We start from the raw sequence: 18,653 nt of genomic DNA on the forward strand, positions 1-18,653 counted from the left end.
CAGAATTGTGGTCAACAGCTCATTGTTAATTGTATTTCAATGAAGAATATTCCCTCAACTGGCAAGGGAGAGAGCGTCTGTCCATCTTCACCAGCACAGATGACCCCTTGGTGTTAGTGCTTTGACTGAGTTGGAACCCTTCATCCTGCCGCCAACCTCAGAGCCACACTTGGGGGATGCTGCAAGAAGCAGGTCTCAGAGGGAGCCTAGATTTGGTGGGGAAGAGGAACACTCTTGGAGAGACCTGCAGGGGACTTTTTAACTACATACTGTAGACTCCAGTAAGTGTCCTTCATTCAGAAAAATCAATTTGATGCCATTGTAACTAGGAAAGGAGCAAAAGGGAGGCCAGACGTTATAGGCATGTCCTTTGGGCAGCATCACCAGGAAGCTGCAACTCTGCACTCCCTGGGGAGCCACCAGTCCGTTAACCGCAGAGCACAGGGGGAAGACAGGCACATGAGCAATGAGTCAGAGTGATACAGAAAAAGTGCCTCAGTCAAGCCTGGGGAACCATGAATTGGCTAGAGTAGGCAGGGCCACTGCAAGCCTGTAAAAAAAATGGGAATACCTAATCCCCTAAGGAGCTTTCTCTCTTGGCTCTGGTTCCTTTGGTTTTGCTCTTGCTTCCTTGCATTCCCACATGTTCCCTCCGTGGCCATGTGACTATGTGGACCCCACACACAATAGACTAATGGACTGCAGCTGGGAACACAAACTAAGCTAGCCTGGTGCTGAATTAGACTGTGTCCCAACATGGAACAGAAACTCTGGACACTGGCTTTGATTTTAGTTCTGCTGAAAGCAAAATTGGCCTTCTATGACAGGACTGAGGGAAATGGGACCTTGGAAACTCAGAGGTTTGATTCCACACAAATAAAGCTTCCTACAATGCCTCATCCTCCCAGGGAGTCTCAGAAAGTTCCTTTTCTCAGGATCTTGTAAGAAGCCCACAACCATGAGCAACCAGGGGAGACGAAGATTTCTCCCAACTGATAACAAATTCACCCCTTCCAAAATCAAACACGAAAGTGCCAAAGCCATAACTTGAGTTTCTTGTAACACTTTTTTCCTTTCTAAAAACTATGGTTTTTATCCAAGGTTATAAAACACCACTAATAAAAAAGACTAATTATTGAAATTACTGAAGCATTAATAAATTAATGGAATAATAATGTACTCCCTGTATTTCAAATTTCTCTTCCAAATTCAAATTCTGTTCTCATACAGCATTTGCCATTGTATCTATCACTGACTCTGGGGTCACAGAACCCCTTTGAGGAGCTGGTGAAACCTAGGAATTCTCTTCCCAGAACGTACAAGTAGACACAATTTTGCACATGACTTTAGAAGGTTCATAGACTCTCCTAGTCTTCTAAAGAAAAAGAAAGAAAGAAAGAAAGAAAGAAAGAAAGAAAGAGAGAGAGAGAGAGAGAGAGAGAGAGAGAGAGAGAGAGAGAGAGAGAGAGAGAGAGGGAGGGAGGAAGGAAGGAAGGAAGGAAGGAAGGAAGGAAGGAAGGAAGGAAGGAAGGAAGGAAGGAATAATGAAAAGAAAAGAAAGAAAGAAAATCCCTAAGACCTTGACCTTGCACTTGGTATTATATCAATTTCCTTTCAGTGGTTAGATTTTTTACCCGTTTACATGGCCCCTATACTAAGCACAGTACCAACAAACTATAGATGCTCAAAGGTAAGGTTTGCTATTGACCCAACTTTTTAGGTGACATTGGTGGCATGAAGAAAATGATACTTAGAAGTAGGGAGAAAGTGTGTTTATGTTGTTCAAGGAAAAAAAAAAGAAAAAAGAAAAAAAATTAAAAAAAAAGGCCTTTCCAGCTGTTTCCTTTTTTTTTTTTTTAATGCTTTCCTAAGGATATGTTTTTATTGATTTTTAGAGAGATGAAGAGATACATTAATGTGAGAGACATCAATCGGCTGCCCCAATGGGGGATTAGACCAGCAACCTTCGTATCCAGTGCCCTGACTAGGAATCAAACCTGCAACCTTTTTAGTGTATGGGATGATGCTCCAACCAAATGAGCCACCCAGTCAGGGCCAGAGGTTTCCATTTTTACTGGGATATGGATCAGTTGGAAACTTCACAGCATGAAAATAGAGAAGTTTCTCTTGTAGGAACAAAATCCCTAATGCAATCTTAGGCTGCATCTAAATCACTTGAGGCACTCTCTATTTTTCCTCTAAGGTTATTCTTGTAGCCACACATCTTTTCCAAAAACTAAGGTTCCAGTAGACAGCTACTCTTTCATATATATATATATATATATATATATATATATATATATACACACATATATATATATATTAACACATCTGCAAAGTCCCTTTCGCCAAGTAAGGTAACACTTTCACAGGTGATTAGGATATGGGTGTCTTTGGGAGCCATTATTCTGGCTACCACAGATGGGTGGTTTTTTTGCTCCCAGAGTAGTCAAAGAATTTTTCAGAGAGAATACTTTTTAAAAATTGATTTGCTGCCCTGACTGGTTTGGCTCAGAGAATAGAGCATCGGCCTGCGGACTCAAGGGTCCCAGGTTCGATTCCGGTCAAGGGCACGTACCTTGGTTGTGGGCGCATCCCCAGTGGGGAGTATGCAGGAGGCAACCGATCGATGTTTCTCTCTCATCGATGTTTCTCTCTATCCCTCTCCCTTCCTCTAAGAAATAAATAAAAATAAAAATAAATAAATAAATAAAAGTTGATTTGCTTTCTTTTTTATTATTGATTTTTGGAGAGAGAGAGAAAGGAGTAAGAAACATTGATGTGAACGGGAAATAACAGGCTCCCTCCCGCACGAGCCTCCCAGGGATTGAATTTGCAGCCTGAGCTTGTGCCCTGACCAGAAATGGATCCTGCAAAGTTTGGGTGCACAGGACAACGCCCAGCTGAGCCACACGGCCAGGGCTGGCTGAAGAGAAGACTCTTTAAAATATATACATAGGCCGAGACCGGTTTGGCTCAATGGATAGAGCATTGGCCTTCGGACTGAAAGGTCCCAGGTTCAATTCCAGTCAAGGGCATGTACTTTGGCTGCAGGCACATCCCCAGTGGGGAGTGTGCAAGAGGCAGCTGATCGATGATTCTCTCTCATTGATGTTTCTGACTCTCTATCCCTCTCTCTTCCTCTCTGTAAAAAACCAATAAAATATATATATTTTTAAATCCTTTAAAAAAAAATATATACACACACATACACACACACACACACACACACACACACACACACACACAGATAGGGTTCCTGGGCCTGGCCTGCGGGGATCAGGCCAAAACCGGCCCTCCAACATCCCCCAAGGGGTCCCAGATTGTGAGAGGGCAGTTCTTGGGTGACACCCCCTAGAATCAGGCTCCCTCCTCTCTGGCTCTGGGTGTGTCACCCAAGAACTGCAGCTGCCAAGTCATCACAGCTCGGCAGCTCTTGCATTGAGCATCTGCTCCCTGGTGGTCATTGCATGTCATAGCTACCAGACCATCTACCAATCGCTTAGGCTTTTATGTCTATAGATATACTAGAGGCCCAGTGCACAAAATTCATGCACTTGGGGGGTCCCTTGTCCTGGCCTGTACCCTCTCACAGTCCAAAAGCCTTTGGGGGATGTCCTACTGATGGGCCTAAGCTATCCTTAGTGCTGCCGCAGAGGTGGGAAAGGCTCCTGCCTCCGCCCTGCGCTCACCAGCTGTGAACCCAGCTCAGGGCTTCTGGCTGAGTGGTGCTCTCCCAATGGGAGCGCACTGACCACCAGGGGGCAGCTCCCACATTGAGCGTCTGTCCCCTGGTGTGTGGCATAGCGACTAGTCATTCCACTGTTTGGTAGGTTTGCATATTAGCCTGTTATTATATAGGATATTTATTGATTTTTGTAGAGGAAAAGAGAGGGAGATGGAAACATCAATGATGAGAATCATTGATCAGATGCTTCCTGCACACCCAATACTCAGGATCAAGCCTGCAACCCAGGCATATACCCTGACTGGGAATTAAACTATGACTGCCTGGTTCATAGGTTGATGCTCAAACACTAGGCCACACCAGCCAGGCTGACAAGAAGACTCTTGATTGGAATCTTGAATAGGTTTACTTATAATTTCCCAGAAACAGTGTTAAAGTGGCACAAGCAAAGGAATTGTGCTTGCAGAGCTGCTAAGCAGAAAAACAGATGAGCCTGGAAATCTGTAAGTAGCTCAGTATGGCTGTATGGCTAATGATTAGGAAGAGGGCACTTTCTAGAGATTAAATCAGAGAGGAAAAGTAGAAACTGAATCATGAAAGTTTATTTTTTTCAAACCATATTAAGAAGTCTGAAATTTATTTACTTGACCTATGCTATAACTTTAGCTCGTGCTACTGTTTCTTTAAAATTTTGACTCACTTTTTGTCCAACAGAATATTATTGATTAAATCACAGGTCTAAGATGTTAGTTCTATCTTTATGATCTGTGTTGAAATGAACACATAAGTATCAAAATAAAATGTTCTTCCTTGGACTCCTTAAAGTCACCTGTGCATAACCAAAAGTGTATGCCATATTTTGAGAAACAGAATCAGAAGCAATGAAAGCCACGTAAAGATTTTAAGCAGCCAAAGAACTCCATCAGGTTTGCCTTGGATAGGCATTTTGGCAGTTAATTACTTTGGACTGAATGGAAACAAGTCAACATCACACAAAAGAAGACCACAAACTAGGATACTTCCACAACAGTCAAGGTGAGCAATGGGACAAGGAACAAAGACAGGAACAGGGGGAGGGAGGGGAAGGTCTGATAGAAAAACATGCAGGGAGATACAACTAGTGGTAATGACTGGGAAAAGGAAGGAATTGGGGACAAACTCCAGGGTTCTAGAATGGACAGCGCAGCAGATAACTGTGTATGCACCAGGACACTAAATGGAGAGAAAGTCGATGGGGAGAGCAGGGCAGAGTTGAAAGGAAAATGATTATTTTGCTCTGCAACATGCTGCATTTGAAGTGTTTGTGGAACACTCATGGAAGTGCTTGAATGCCTGAGTGTAGGGTTCGGGGCATTTCTAGAGCAGTGCTGCCCAGTAGCAATATACAGTGAGCCACCATGTAAATGTTCAAGTGGACATGTTTAAAAAAGGTTAAAATGATGCGGATGGAAAAAAGACAAATGAAATCTATAATGTATTTTATATAATCCAACATATGTAAAATATTACACTTCAAGATGAATCAATATAAATGCTATTGATTTTTTTTTAAGTCTTCATAATCCAGTGCATTTTTTCCCACTGAGAGAACATCTCAGTTGACATTCTGAGCATTTGGTAGCCACCAGTGGGGAGTGGCTTACCGTATTTATTGGACAGCATGGCTCCAGAAGGAAGAGCATGAGAAAGTCAAAGACAACCTGATGAACATCAGTGCTGGGGTGGGTGAATAGGAGTGAGACACTTAAAGAGGACATACCAAAACAGATTAAGGTGGAGCCTGAAGGTCAGAGGGAGAATGAGAGAAGAGCTAACATCAAACCGGAGAATTTCACCGAGGGTCACAGAATGGCCTCGAGTGTTGCAGGGAAGTCCTCTCTGGGTTAGGCACCTGGGCTCCAAGGAGACTTAGCCCCGTTTAAATCCTGGCTTGGCTGCTTTCAGCTGGGTGCTGCGGCAGAGGCTGATGCCTGGTCCACCTATAAGTTCGCCTGAAGCTTTGGGAACGGGGTTCCAGCCCACTGACAGCATCCCACTTCCACCAACTGCCTTTCTGGCATTCAGGGCTGCTCCACTGGCCAGGAAGTCCCGTGAAAGACAGGGGCAATCCTCCGCCACAGAAGGATGAGTCAATGGATAAACACCTCCACTTCCTTGTCTGCCAATGGTCCGATTTTAAGGGAGTGTACATGCTCTGTTGCTGTGAAAAATTACCACACTCCGGTTTGAAACAACACACATTTATGATCTGACAGTTTTGTGAACCCAAAGACTGATATGGACCTCACTCAGCTACATCAGGATGCCAGCAGGGTGCATTCCTTTCTGGAAGCTCTAGAGGAAAATCTTGTTTTCTTACCTTTTCCAGCTTCCAGAAGGCTCCTCTTTCCCCTGATTTGTGGCCCCATCTTCATAGCCAGCAACATTGGGCTGAATCCTTCTCACACCACCATCTCTCTGGTTCTCTTTCGACTCCATCTTTCACTAAGAAGGACCCTTGTGATTACATTGGGTCCTCCCAGATATTCTAGGACGGTGGTTGGCAAACTCACTAGTCAACAGAGCCAAATATCAACAGTACAACAACTGAAATTTTTTTTGAGAGCCAAGTTTTTTTAAACTTAAACTTCTTCTAACACCACTTCTTCAAAATAGACTTGCCCAGGCCGTGGTATTTTGTGGAAGAGCCACATTCAAGGGGCTGCAGTTTGCCGACCATGGTTCTAGGATAATCTCTTTTAATCAAATAATTAGCAAACTTAATTGCACATGCAACCTGAATTCCTCTTTTCTTTGTAAAATAACATGTTCACAGGTTCCAGAAATTGGGACAGACACCTTTGGGGTGAGGATGGGAGGGTGGGGATGGAGTGTGGTTCCATTATTCTGCCCATCAAAGGGGGTTCCACACAGTATCGCTGAAGTGCCAACTGAACCTGCTGTCCATAGAAGAAACCCACTCACATTCTCTCTGGCTTTCTCCCTCCCGGTCTCATTTTGTCCATTTTTTAAAAATATATTTTATTGATTTTTTTATAGAGAGGAAGACAGAGGAATAGAGAGTTAGAAACATCGATCAGCTGCCTCTTGCACACCCCCTACTGGGGATGTGCCGGCAACCAAGGTACATGCCCTTGACCGGAATCGAACCCGGGACCCCTCAGTTCGCAGGCAGAAGCTCTATCCACTGAGCCAAACCGGTTTCGTGACTTGTGCTTCCTGAGATCACCTCCCAAATAAACTCTCTTCCCCCAAAACCTCATCTCAAGATGTACCTTGGAGGGACCCAAAGTAAGAGTAACATTGGGTAAGTTAGTCCGTCTAAGCCTCAGTTCCCTCCACCATGAAAGTAAAAAGCATAATAGTATTTTATCTTACCCTGATGCTGTTGGGAGGATTCTGAGATGACCATAAAACACTGTGGGGTGCATCGTAAGTCAGGAAGTCAGCTATTGTTGGAGGGGTGGCCGCTGGAGCACAGCAGGCACCAGACGTGCACAGAGGTGGCCTTCCCTCCAGGACACTGGCCCTGATGACCAGAGGGCTGGGCTGGGGCCAGGGTGGGAGAACTGGGGGGTTTCCTCTGAGACCATCCATTTTCTACTCGAGGTGCATCTGCTACTGAGGGCAGTCTGGTACAGACTTTGGGAGAATAAGGAACACTAGGAATAGGTACCTAAAGATTTTTGAGCTTCCAGAAAAGTCCAGTTGGCCTGAAGGCTGACGGGGGCAAGGACTGAGAGGAGCTCTCGGGAGTGAGCATTTTCTGACGATGCTAGCCTGACTCAGCAGGGACCAGCTTCCAGCTCATCCAGCTATTCCATTGGTGGAATCTCCGCTGGGTTCCATCCAAGGTCCCACTGTCTCCCCCTCCCCTCCACCCCCACTCCCCACTGGTTAATCTCACCTTTTTCCAGGCAGCAAAATACATTTACATGTTGATGGACCTACATTTGCATCTCAAATACAGAGCACACCCCCACCCTATTTTACTGATTGCCTTATGCTTAAGACTATCTGGCAGGCACCTGAAACATTTCGAAAGCTGAACTCACCCCAACAGTTTCTGTTTCAATTTGTAGCATCAATAACCACCCCAGTCTTCGAAAAATAGAAACCTAAGGATCATCTTCTGCTCCATCCTCCAACTACACATGAAATCCCTTCAAATCCCCTCCCTTTTCTGCATTCCTGCTGCTTCAGTGCAAATACCCTGGACTTCATGTTTGACTAGTAAGTACCATTACCTCTTCATTAGAGATGTGGCCCCATTTTTCCCTCTGGGAGAGGGCATCCCCCAGATGTGATACAAGCTTCTTATAAACTAAACTTGTAAAATAGAAACTGACACTCTGTTGACTGCAGCCTAAAAACCGAACTCCTCAGCACGGCACTTGCACCTTCCTTCACACGGGGCCCTAATCACCTCTGTAGCCACCCCCTCCCCTAAGCCCAGATTCCTGTTTTTCTAATGTGACTTTTGTTGTTGTTGTTGTTGTTGTGCATTTTTTAAAAAATTTTATTTATTTGCTAAAAACCAAACAAAACTAAAACCCCACAATACCCCACAAAATCAATTTTGAAAGGGAGGGACCAGGAAAGAAAGATGCCTGTATTCTGCCCTGATTCTGGAGTGGTGCCTGGGGACTGTATCTGAGACTTCACGGGTGATCCCGGTTTGCCAACCACAAATCACATCCAAGAACCCAGAGAAAGGACACAAAACAGAGGAGCCTGTTTCTCATGTTGTCATCCGCATCACTTCTGCATCCTCACCTAGACGAAAACCCTAATTGTCAAAGCAATTTTAAGAATGAAAAGGGCACCAAAACCGGTTTGGCTCAGTGGATGGAGCGTCAGCCTGCGGACTGAGAGGGTCCCAGGTTCGATTCAGACCAGGGACACAGCCCCAGTTGGGGCGGGGGGGGGGGTTCAGGAGGCAGCTGATCCGTTTCTCTCATCGATGTTTCTAGCTCGCTATCTCTCTCCTTCCTCTCTGTAGAAAATCAATAAAATGTATTTTAAAAAGAGAATGAAAAGGGCATCCATCTGTAATACCTTAATCAATAAAGAAAAAAAGAAAAAATGAAAAGGGCACCTGCATAGCCTACAAACCTGACTGGCAACCTAAAGCACCTGTCAGCATCTGTTACCCTACACACTCCTGCCCCAAAATACATTGGGAAAATGCTGAACCAGCTACTCCAGAAGTCTGGTTCTCCGCACTCCTTGGTTTCAGGGGAAGCCCTAAAATACATAGTCTGAGCCCACTGCGCTTGGTTTTAGTCAGCAATGCAACAGAAAGTCGAAAACGTGAAGAAGTTAACTTCACAACCTGAAGCTCTCGTACCGCTGTTAACTCACACACACACACACACACACACACACGCACGCACGCACGCACTTGGATGTGTGAAGAGCAGACAATATAACTGAGGAGCCTTAAGCTCGGATTCCCTCCCACCCCATCACAAGTTCAGGAAACTTGGCGGGACGCTTCCATGTTCACTGTGGCTCACACTAACACCTGAGCCGGGCTAAACAATACAAGGGAGAGCCGCTGAGGTCGGTGATTGTTAGCGACTCTTCGCTCGGCAGAGGCACCTTCTCCTCTGCTCCCACGTTTTTCAAAGTGACTCCGTGGTCATTGTCTTCCCGCGCCATGCGACGTGCCGCGCGGGGAGCAGCCCGGGCGCCCCGCACCGCACGGCGGAGCCCCGCCGGGTTTGAGGGAGCATTCGGAGCCCTCCCCGCGGGTCAAAGACAAGTCCGTGGCCTGGGCGCCAAAGGCTGCTGCAGATGCAAGTCGCAACTTTTGAAACCAATCCCCTTTGCATCATGCAACGGATGCCACCGCTCCTCGCCTCTGCAACCCCCCACCCCTCCCCCGAGACCAATCATTGCCGCGCTCCGGCCTGCACGGCGCCCCCGCCCCCTTCCCGGGCCGCACGCCGCCACGGAGCCGTTCCGGCCGCGGCCCGCCGCCCCTTAAAGGGAGGGAGACGGCCCTTCGAGGCCACTGGGGGCGGCGCACGGCGGCCCGTACCCCGCAGGGGGCCCGCGGCGCCGGGCCGAGCCTCCGCGGCGCCCAGCGCGGCCCGGGCTCTCCCGCCCTCCGCCCTCCGCCGGGAGCGGCATTTCTATTCAGGCGACGCTTAAGGGAGCCCGGCGCGCCCGGTGCATTGTGGGAGCGGCGGCGGCCCGTTCTCGGGAGGAGGCGGAGGGCGCGAAGCGCACCGGTGAGTGCCCGGCTCGGGGAGGGGGGGCGCGACGCCAGGCTTAAAGGGGAATATCGGCCCGCAGGCCCCGGGCGGCCGTGCGGATCCCCCTCCGGGCCGCCCGGGCCGCCGGGAGCCGTGCACAGCGGCGCGCGCGAGCGCTGCCTGCAGAGGGGCCGCGCCGGGGCTTGGTGGGGCCGCTTTAAAAAAGAAGCGCCGCCCGCGCCGCCGCCGCCGCGCGGGCCGGGGAAGGAGGGAGGGAGAGGGCGGGGGAGGAGTGGAGGGGGAGGGCGGCGGCGGCGACGCAGGGGTTAATTTTTTCGCCCGCCGACATTTTTGTGCGGCGGCGGCGGCCCGCGCGCGCGGCGGGAGAGCCTAGGCCGGTCCCCCGGCGCGGCGCCTCCCCGCCCCCCCTCCTCCCGCGTGCGGCCGCCGGCCTAACCTGGGCGCCCCGGCCGGGCGCGGGCGGCCCGCTGGCCGGGGTCCCGCCGGCCGGAGTCCCGCCGCGCGCGCTCCGCCGTGGCCAGTGGGCCGCGCGGTGCCCGCCGTCGCCGCGGCCGGGAGGACGGGGTGTGGGCATGGCCCCGCCAGCGGCACCGCGCCGCCTGCCCCGGCCGCGGCCAGCCCGCCGCGCCGCACAAAGAGCCCGGGCCCGGCCGGCCTTGCAGAGCAGCAGCCTGAGGTCCGAGGCGCCCCGGGGTTCCGCGCCCGGTGCTCCGGCGGCTTCCCTGTGTGCTTCGTGGCGAGCGCCGGGCCGGGGCGCCCCGGTCGCCGCGCCCCCTCCGTTGTCGGGGTCCCGGGCGTAGGCCTGCAGGTAGGTGGGCGCCGGGCAGGGCCGCACCCTCTCCCCGCCCTGCCGCGGCCCCTCAGCCGCGCTGCCCGCCTCGCCGTCTGGTTGGAAGAAGTGTAAACGTGGCCCGGAAAGGGAAGAGTTAACCGTTACTTTAAATATTCATGTTATTGTTTTAAAGGTGTAAACAGGCGGCTTTGGGGCTGGAGCTGACTGACGGCGATTTTGCACGTGTGCACAGCCCCTCTCCCCCGACCTCCATTAATGGCTTATTTTCCCAAGCAGCCCGCCTCCCTCAGGCCCTCCCCACCGTGCAAGGCTGTGTCTCTTTAAGGTTCTGATGTGGGTGTGATTGGAGTCCCTAAGTGCCAACTTTAAAACTCCTGAGTGCCTTATGTTTTAGACTTTTTTCACTTTAAAAATATTGCAAGGTATAAGTCATGTTGTAAAGGAACTTGAGTCCCCCAAATTCCTCTGTTTCCCCCCCCCTATTCTTCTTTGAATAGGGATTAGAGCAGGAAAATAACTGGATGTCTCGTGAGTTGGTTTTTGTTGTTGTTCTTGGTAGGCGTGAGGCTGTGCTACATGCGAGGCATTTTGAGAGGAAAGGATTTGTTTTTGTTCCAGACTCTTTTCCAAGTCCACGTGCTGTTGGACTTTTCTAACTCGGATGGCTTCAAAATTCCATCTCCGTCACTTGCTTTTTGCTCTCATGCCGGCCTCCTTTTGGACAGGTTGTGTTCTTGGAAAGTTGCACCGTTGTAGCTTTTCAAACCACACTTCTTGCTCCCCCAAATGTTTTTTGTAGAGACGGTTTGGATTACTGCCCAAACTCGGGCTTTGTGAGATTTATTTAAATGTGATGTCCTTCCCAGGGGGTTGAAAACGCTTATAAATGTGAATTGTGTCCTTGATTATACATTTTATAAGGGAAACTGACCCTATAACTTTGGATGTCTGTAATTCTATGCCCAATAAAATATCAGTCGGGAGGTTTGAGAACACATGTGAGCTTTTGGGTTAGCCCCAAAGGTTTCAAACTTGAAAGTGCTTGTTCCAGAAACTTCCAATGGTACCGAATAACTAGTGATTTAGTACAGCATAAGTTATCATTTTAGTTCTGCAGTGAAAATATGCAGTAGCATATTTTGTCAATGATGTGTGTGTACAAGTTAAGCAGATGTTTGCTTTCTAGGAACGAGCACTGCAGTAAAACTTTACGCCACTCTTCAACCCTGTTGTGTTAAACAGCCATTCCAGTTTTAAAGTTGTGTTCTTTAGTGAGATTACCTGTTAGTTTTGTATACTTCTGGCTCAATTTTCTAAAATTGAATTTACCATCATGAAGAATTTCATCAAATGCCTTTTCATCAGTGTCCTTTTCCTGCAAAGTATTTAGTAGGTGCTTTATTTTTCTATGTGATATAGCAAAGATATCAGAAAAGTCATTTTAACAGAACATCTAATTTCTAAATCACAGTGCTTCTGGGTTGACAGATGAAGTGACTAGATGTTTTCTCATAATGCTTCCCACTAGAAGCAATTGTGACTTTTCAAGATGGCACTGTCATGTTAACCAGCTGCCCCGTAGTTCCATCTTCAGAGGGACTAGAGGCCCAGTGCATGAAATATGTACACGGGTAGGTCCCTAGCAGCTGCCGGCCAGGGCCTCCCTTCATTCCACGCCACCCCCTGGTGGTCAGCACACATCATAGCAAGCGATCAAAATCCTGGTCAGTCAAACTCCTGAGGGGACACTTTGCATAATAGGCTTTTATATATATAGACTAGAGGCCCAATGCATGAAATTCGTGTGCGGGGAGGGGGGGTATCCCTCAGCCCAGCCTGCACCCTCTTCAATCTGGGATCCCTCTCACAATCCAGGACTGCTTGCCTGCCTACCTTCCTGATTGCCCCTAACCGCTTCTGCCTGCCAGCCAGCCAGCTCACCCCCTAACCACTCCCCTGCTGGTCTGATTGATGCCTGACTGCTCTCCTGCCAGCCTGTTTGCCCCTAACTGCCCTCCCCTATAGGCCTGGTCACCCCTAACTGCCCTCTCCTGCAGATCCCCCCAAACTGCTCTTCCCTGCAGGCCTGGGTCTCCCCCACCCCCAAGCTGCCCTTCCCTGCAGGCCTGGTTGCCCCCCAGCTCCCTCCTTTGCTGCCCTGGTCACCCTCTAACTGCCCTCCCTTGCAGGCCTGGTCCCTCCCAACTGCCCTCCCCTGCTGTCCATCTTGTGTGTTGGAATAATGGTCAATCTGCATTTTACTCTTTTATTAGATAGGATAGAGGCCTGGTGCATGGGTGGGGGCCTACTGGTTTGCCCTGAAGGTTGTCCCAGATCAAGGTGGGGGTTCCCTTGGGGCATGGGGTGGCCTGGACAAGGGACCTATGGGGGTTTGCAGGCCAGTCACGCCCCCCCACCCACACCCCCCGACCCAAGTGGAGGCCCTGGTATTTGGGGTTTATTTATTCTACAATTAAAACTTTAGCCTGGAGCAGAGCCAAGCCTTCTGCTTGCTCCATGACAGCAGCCATTTCTGTTGGGATTTCTTTATCTTCTGTAATTGAAACTTTGTAGCCTTAAGCAGAGGCCTGGGCTGGCCAGGGTATGTGGAAAACTTGGCTTCCTCCATCGCGGGGGCAACCCTAGCCTCCTGCTCTCTTTATCCGTGGCTGCCACCATTTCTGTTGGGATTTATCTTCTATAATTAACCCTTTGCACTCCGAACCATTCTGGACATTGGCTACCAGCTACTCGACGCTACTTTGCAGCGGACACGTGCGTTGAATTAACTCAATTCCCCGTAATCACTAATTAACTGCAATGTCCCCCCTGAGAGGGGACATCCGAGTGATATGCTAGAATTCCAATGTCCCCTGAGAGGGGACAGCGGAGTGCAAAGGGTTAAATGTAGCCTTGAGTGGAGGCCTCAGCCAGCCAGGGTGTGTGGAAAGTTTGGTTTTCTCCATCTCAGGGAAACCCAAGCCTCTCTCCTGCTCGCTCAGTGGCTGCAGCCATCTTGGTTAGGGTTAATTTGCATAATCACTCTTGATTGGACAGTGGGCATGGCTGGTGGCCTTGGCTTGTGGGTGTAGTGGAGTGATGGTTAATTTGCATATTACTCTTTTATTAGATAGGATGCTTGTGATGATATAGTCACTTTAAAAAATTAGTTTATGCCTCACTGTGACTGAACTGTTATAGCCTCAGATCATCATTTCCCAGTGGTCTTATTGATTTCAGTCCTTTTCACATTTACTTTTCACCTTCATGTATTCATTTGATTCTTGGCAGATACTAGTGAGAAACCTTTTAATGGTGTCTTTGTGTTTTGATGATACTCAGGTGTATCTGTGAAGAAACCAGTGGACTAAGAGAGGGAGGAGAGGAAGCCCAGCTGTGAGGTGTGTACACCCAAGAATCATGTCTACACGGGAGTCTTTTAACCCGGAAAGTTATGAATTGGATAAGAGCTTCCGATTAACGAGATTTACTGAACTGAAGGGCACTGGCTGCAAAGTGCCCCAAGATGTCCTGCAGAAATTGCTGGAATCCTTACAAGAGAACCACTTCCAAGAAGATGAGCAGTTCCTGGGAGCAGTTATGCCAAGGCTTGGTATGTGAACCATTGTTTTTCTATTTCTGTGAGTAAAGCATCTTGGCTGCAATATAGTCAGAGTGAAAAACCAGACATCTCTTCTTCCATGTTGCCTTTAAAATAATTTTAAGAAAGTTTCAGAGGCCCTAGCTGGTTTGGCTCAATGGATAGATAGAGCATCAGCCTGCAGACTGAAGGGTCCCAGGTTTGACTCTAGACATGGGCCCATGCCCAGGTTGTGGGCTTGATCCCTAGTAGGGCATGCAGGAGGCAGCCAGTCAATGATTCTCTCTTACTGATTTCCTCCCTTTCTCTCTTTCCCTCTCTCTCTCTGTCTCTCTTCCTCCTGAAATAAAAAAATAATAATTAAAAAAAAAGATTCAAAGGATGAAGCAATGATATTTATGTTATTACAATTTTTGGAGGAGTAAGTATTTGAAAATCATCAAGAAATGTGCCTTAACCATTTATAAACTATTAAATACACGATTGAGACATATTACAGTAAAAGCATTTTTTATTAAATTGATTTTACTGGTTAGCTGAGTACGGTATTAAGCAGAAACTCCTTGAGAGTTTTGACTGGATTGAGGAGGGTGGGTTAGGGTATTTCTCCTCAATGTGCATTGCTTAAAAAGTCCCTGCAGGCAGGAGGGAGAAGAAAGCTGTCCCAGACACAGAAGGGAAGAAGACAGGCCTGAATCTTTACTTGACCCCAGATGTCATCTGAGAGCTATGTTGTTTCTTTATTGAATTCCCAATGTCATCAGTGGTTTACCTTTCCCAAACGTAGGTATTAAAAAGAAATTCTGAGTTATTGGGGTATTGTGTGTTAGCTTTTGTTGTGTGGTTTGTCAGTACCACACAAAGTGATGCAAGACTGATCACTTTGCTATTTGAATGTTTGGTGTATATTCTAGGAATCTGGATGTTTTGTAGTTTGAGTGTGTGACTTGATCCGCTTTCTTATTTTCTTATCATATTTATTTATTTTATTTTGTTAATCCTCATCTGAGGATATTTTTTCCATTGGTTTTTCAGAGCGTGAAAGAGAGGGAGAGAGAAACATTGATGTGAGCAAGAGGCATATCGATTTGTTGCCTCTGGCACTTGTCCTGGGGACGGGGAGCAAACCACAATTTGGGTACTTGCGCTTGACTGGAATCAAACCTGAGGTCTGCTGCTCTAACCACTGACAAACACTGGGCCAGCTTTCTTTCTTTTTTTATTTTTTTTTTTTTAAAGCTGCTGAGAGGCCAAGTAAAATGAAGTCTTGAAGAGAGATATCAATATTTGCCAGTGTTTTTATTGCATTTTACGTATCTTTATTGATTTTGACAGATGGGGGGAAGAGGAGAGAGAGAAATCGATGCGAGAGCAACACATCAACCAGCTGCCTCTTGCATGTACCCTACTGAGGATTGAGCATGCAACCCGGCAGGTGCCCTCACCGGGAATCGAATTGGTCATCCAACCAACTGAGCCACAGCGGCCAAGGCTGATCAGCTTTCTTGCATAAGGTCGTGTGTGTGTGTGTGTGTGTGTGTGTGTGTGTGTTTTAGATATATATTTTTTTTTTTTTTTCCGAGAGGAAGGGGGGAGGGAGAGGGGGGGGGGATATCACTGACAAGAGAAAACCATCATTCACCTGCCCCGAGCACGCCTCCCCACTGGGGTTCGAGCCCATAACCCGAGCATGCGTTCTTGACCAAAATCACACTCAGAACCCTCCAGTCCACAGGCCGACCCTGTCCACTGAGAAACCCAGCCAGGGCCTTAAATAAGGTTTTTATTTCACCCATTATCATATTGTGAGTACAACATTGGTTTCAACCGAGGGTACTCCTTTCTTCCCTAATATACAAAGTAGATAAAAGCAGAGTGACTTAGATTAGGAGAGGAAAGCTCACAGCCCAAACTCTAGGGACCTCAGGACTCCCAGGAGCTCAATTTAAAACATCCTCAACTAGCTGATGTCTGAGTGTGTAGAAATACTACATGAGTGAATTGGATTGGATAATAGCTTACTTTACAAGAAGTAAGAATACAAATAGTTCCTGATTTATGATGGTTCATTTCATGACTTTTTATTTTATGATGGTACAAAAGCAGTACACGTTCAAGTAGAAACTGTACTTGGAGTTTAAATCTTTTCAAAACTATAAATCTATTCATATAGCAATGTGCTGTATGATGCTCTCTTGTGATGCTAGGCAGTGAGCCACAGTCACAGTCAGCCAAGATATCACACAGCGACACAATTGATACTCTGCATTGTATTCATTGTGTATGTTCTAAGCATGTTTAAGGTAGGCTAGACTAAGCTATGATGTTCTGCATTTTTGACAGGATGTTTTCAAGTTACAATGGGTTTATTGGGATGTAGCAACATCATAAATTGAGAAGCATCTGTATACTGAAAAAACTCGTAAATAACTTTGTCAAGAAAAACAAGTTGCTGAATGGGGCAAAAACAATGCAATTAAAAACCTTGTGGATAAAGTAATAATTTCTTTTTATAACTTCCCTCTGTTGTTAAGTGCTTTGATAATGAGTAGGGGTAGGATCATTTGCTCTGTTCAGCAGCCTCATGATGCTTGGCCACGGTCCAGATCCGAAATCCACATCTTCCCATTCCCCTGCCCTCTGTCATCTGGTTTCTAAATCCAAACGTGTTCAAAGTGGGCAGAGGAGCTGCACCATCTATAATCCTTAGCAGCGGCAAAAGGGGACAGATGACACCAGCAAGGGAAGGGGCAGGGAAAAGAACACAAAGGCGATGGGCTTTGGTCACATAGGGATTTTGAGAAGTAAATGAAAGCTATCCCCTTCCCAGAAAAATGCACAGCCACAAAATTTGCCTTTATGGCATTTGGTAGGTGTAGCTGTGGGCTCTAGTTTACAAGCAAAAGCAAATAGATGCTAAAGGAAGCATAGTATTAAAATTGAGTATATCTTGTGGTATATCTTGATGGCATAACTTTCCTTTGGAATCATATCTAGATTTATATCCTGACACTGTCAATAGTCACTAATGTTACTCTGCATGTTTTTAATCCTCCTGATGCCTCAGTTTCTTGATCTATACATTGGGATAATAAATTACTATACCAGAACTTGTTTGTACATGCACCGTGTATTATATATATATTTACGTATGTATGTTTGTTTATAATTTCATGTATGTATGAATGTTTGTCTATAAGTTCATCCACACAAATGTGCTTGCTTGTTTTTAAATTTTTTCCTAAAAGTGGTCATATTTCCTGTATTCTAAGATGCTATTAATTGAAGGACAAACCATACATTGTTGTTAAATGTATGCATGTTAAATGTATTCTAACTAAAGAAATGTTCAAGTAAGTGTATCTGAGAACCTGGTACATCTATTGTCTGGTACTTAAGAGATGTCAAATATTCATTCTTGGTGACGGTATGATGATTTGGGTTTTCTTGATGAATATTTTCAGTCTTGCTGAAAAACTAGAGTTCCCTGTTCCCCACTGATAATTGAACATAACACTGCTCAGATTGGTACTTGAGAAGCTTCCTCCACTCCTGGCATTTCCCTTTGTCCCCACTTGCCCTCATTCTGAATTGTCCCTCTCTCTTTCACCTTGATATTCTATCTAGTTCTTTCGGGCTCACACTTTCTTCCTTCCTAGAATTTGATAGGTGATTTGTAAACCAGTTACTGTCCGAAAGAAACATGTAAACTATATGTGTAATTTTAAATTCTCTAGTAGTCACGTTTAAAAAAAAAAACAGAATTAGGTGAAATTCATTTTGATATATTTCATTTAATCATATAAAAATATTATTTCAACAATTAATATAAAACATCAGATTTTGGGTTTTTGATACTAAGTGTATAAAATCTGATAAGTATGTTACACTTACTATGCAACTCTTATTTAGAATAAACACATTTCACATGCACCATGACCACATGCAGTCAGTAGCTTATGAAAGAAGAAATGGGGATAATGTGAACTTCTATTCAGCTCTCAGAAAATGCTCATGAGTCATCAGTTAAAATGTTCTGATGCTAGTTATAAATAGAAATTTAAAACTTTACAAATTAAATATATGTAATTCAAATTTAAGATTACTGAAATTAGAAACATTTAAAGCTAATATTCAGCGACTTTTTATAAAAGAATGTAAATTCTGTAATGCTTTGAATAAATTATATCTTTATTTTCTGTGAGGGTTTTTTTAAATACATTTTTATTGAGTTCGGGGGGGGGGGGTATTGAAACATCAATGATGGGCAAGAATCATTGATCAGCTGCCTCCTGCACATTCCCTACTGGGAATCAAGCCCCCAACCTGAGCATGTGCCCTTGAGCG

The 18,653-nt window shown here is 46.4% G+C and overlaps 1 protein-coding gene and 1 long non-coding RNA gene across 8 annotated transcripts in view; one reads left to right on the top strand and one right to left on the bottom strand.

Moving 5' to 3' along the window:
* Positions 1–4,610: 4,610 nt before the first annotated feature.
* Positions 4,611–8,179, bottom strand: LOC123652855. Its single transcript, XR_006742382.1, has 2 exons — positions 7,365–8,179; positions 4,611–6,215 (listed from the first exon to the last, which is right to left on the bottom strand). It is a non-coding gene; the product is annotated as an uncharacterized LOC123652855 (long non-coding RNA).
* Positions 8,180–9,613: 1,434 nt separating this feature from the next.
* The window catches only part of SEPHS1 (selenophosphate synthetase 1), a 32,775-nt gene continuing 23,735 nt past the window's right edge, over positions 9,614–18,653 (top strand). For 2 of the 7 annotated variants that reach the window (XM_036452652.2, XM_036452659.2), the window contains exons 1-2: positions 9,616–9,927; positions 14,048–14,318. In XM_036452652.2, the coding sequence (XP_036308545.1) occupies positions 14,126–14,318 (193 nt within the window). In that variant the 5' untranslated portion in view covers positions 9,616–9,927; positions 14,048–14,125. Of the gene's footprint in view, positions 9,928–10,237; positions 10,725–14,047; positions 14,319–18,653 lie in introns of those variants that run through there. The other 5 variants (XM_036452688.2, XM_036452625.2, XM_036452643.2 and 2 more) reach the window with 5 other exon arrangements.

This window comes from Pipistrellus kuhlii, unplaced genomic scaffold (assembly GCF_014108245.1).
Source record: "Pipistrellus kuhlii isolate mPipKuh1 unplaced genomic scaffold, mPipKuh1.p scaffold_m20_p_1, whole genome shotgun sequence".
Lineage (NCBI taxonomy): Eukaryota > Metazoa > Chordata > Mammalia > Chiroptera > Vespertilionidae > Pipistrellus > Pipistrellus kuhlii.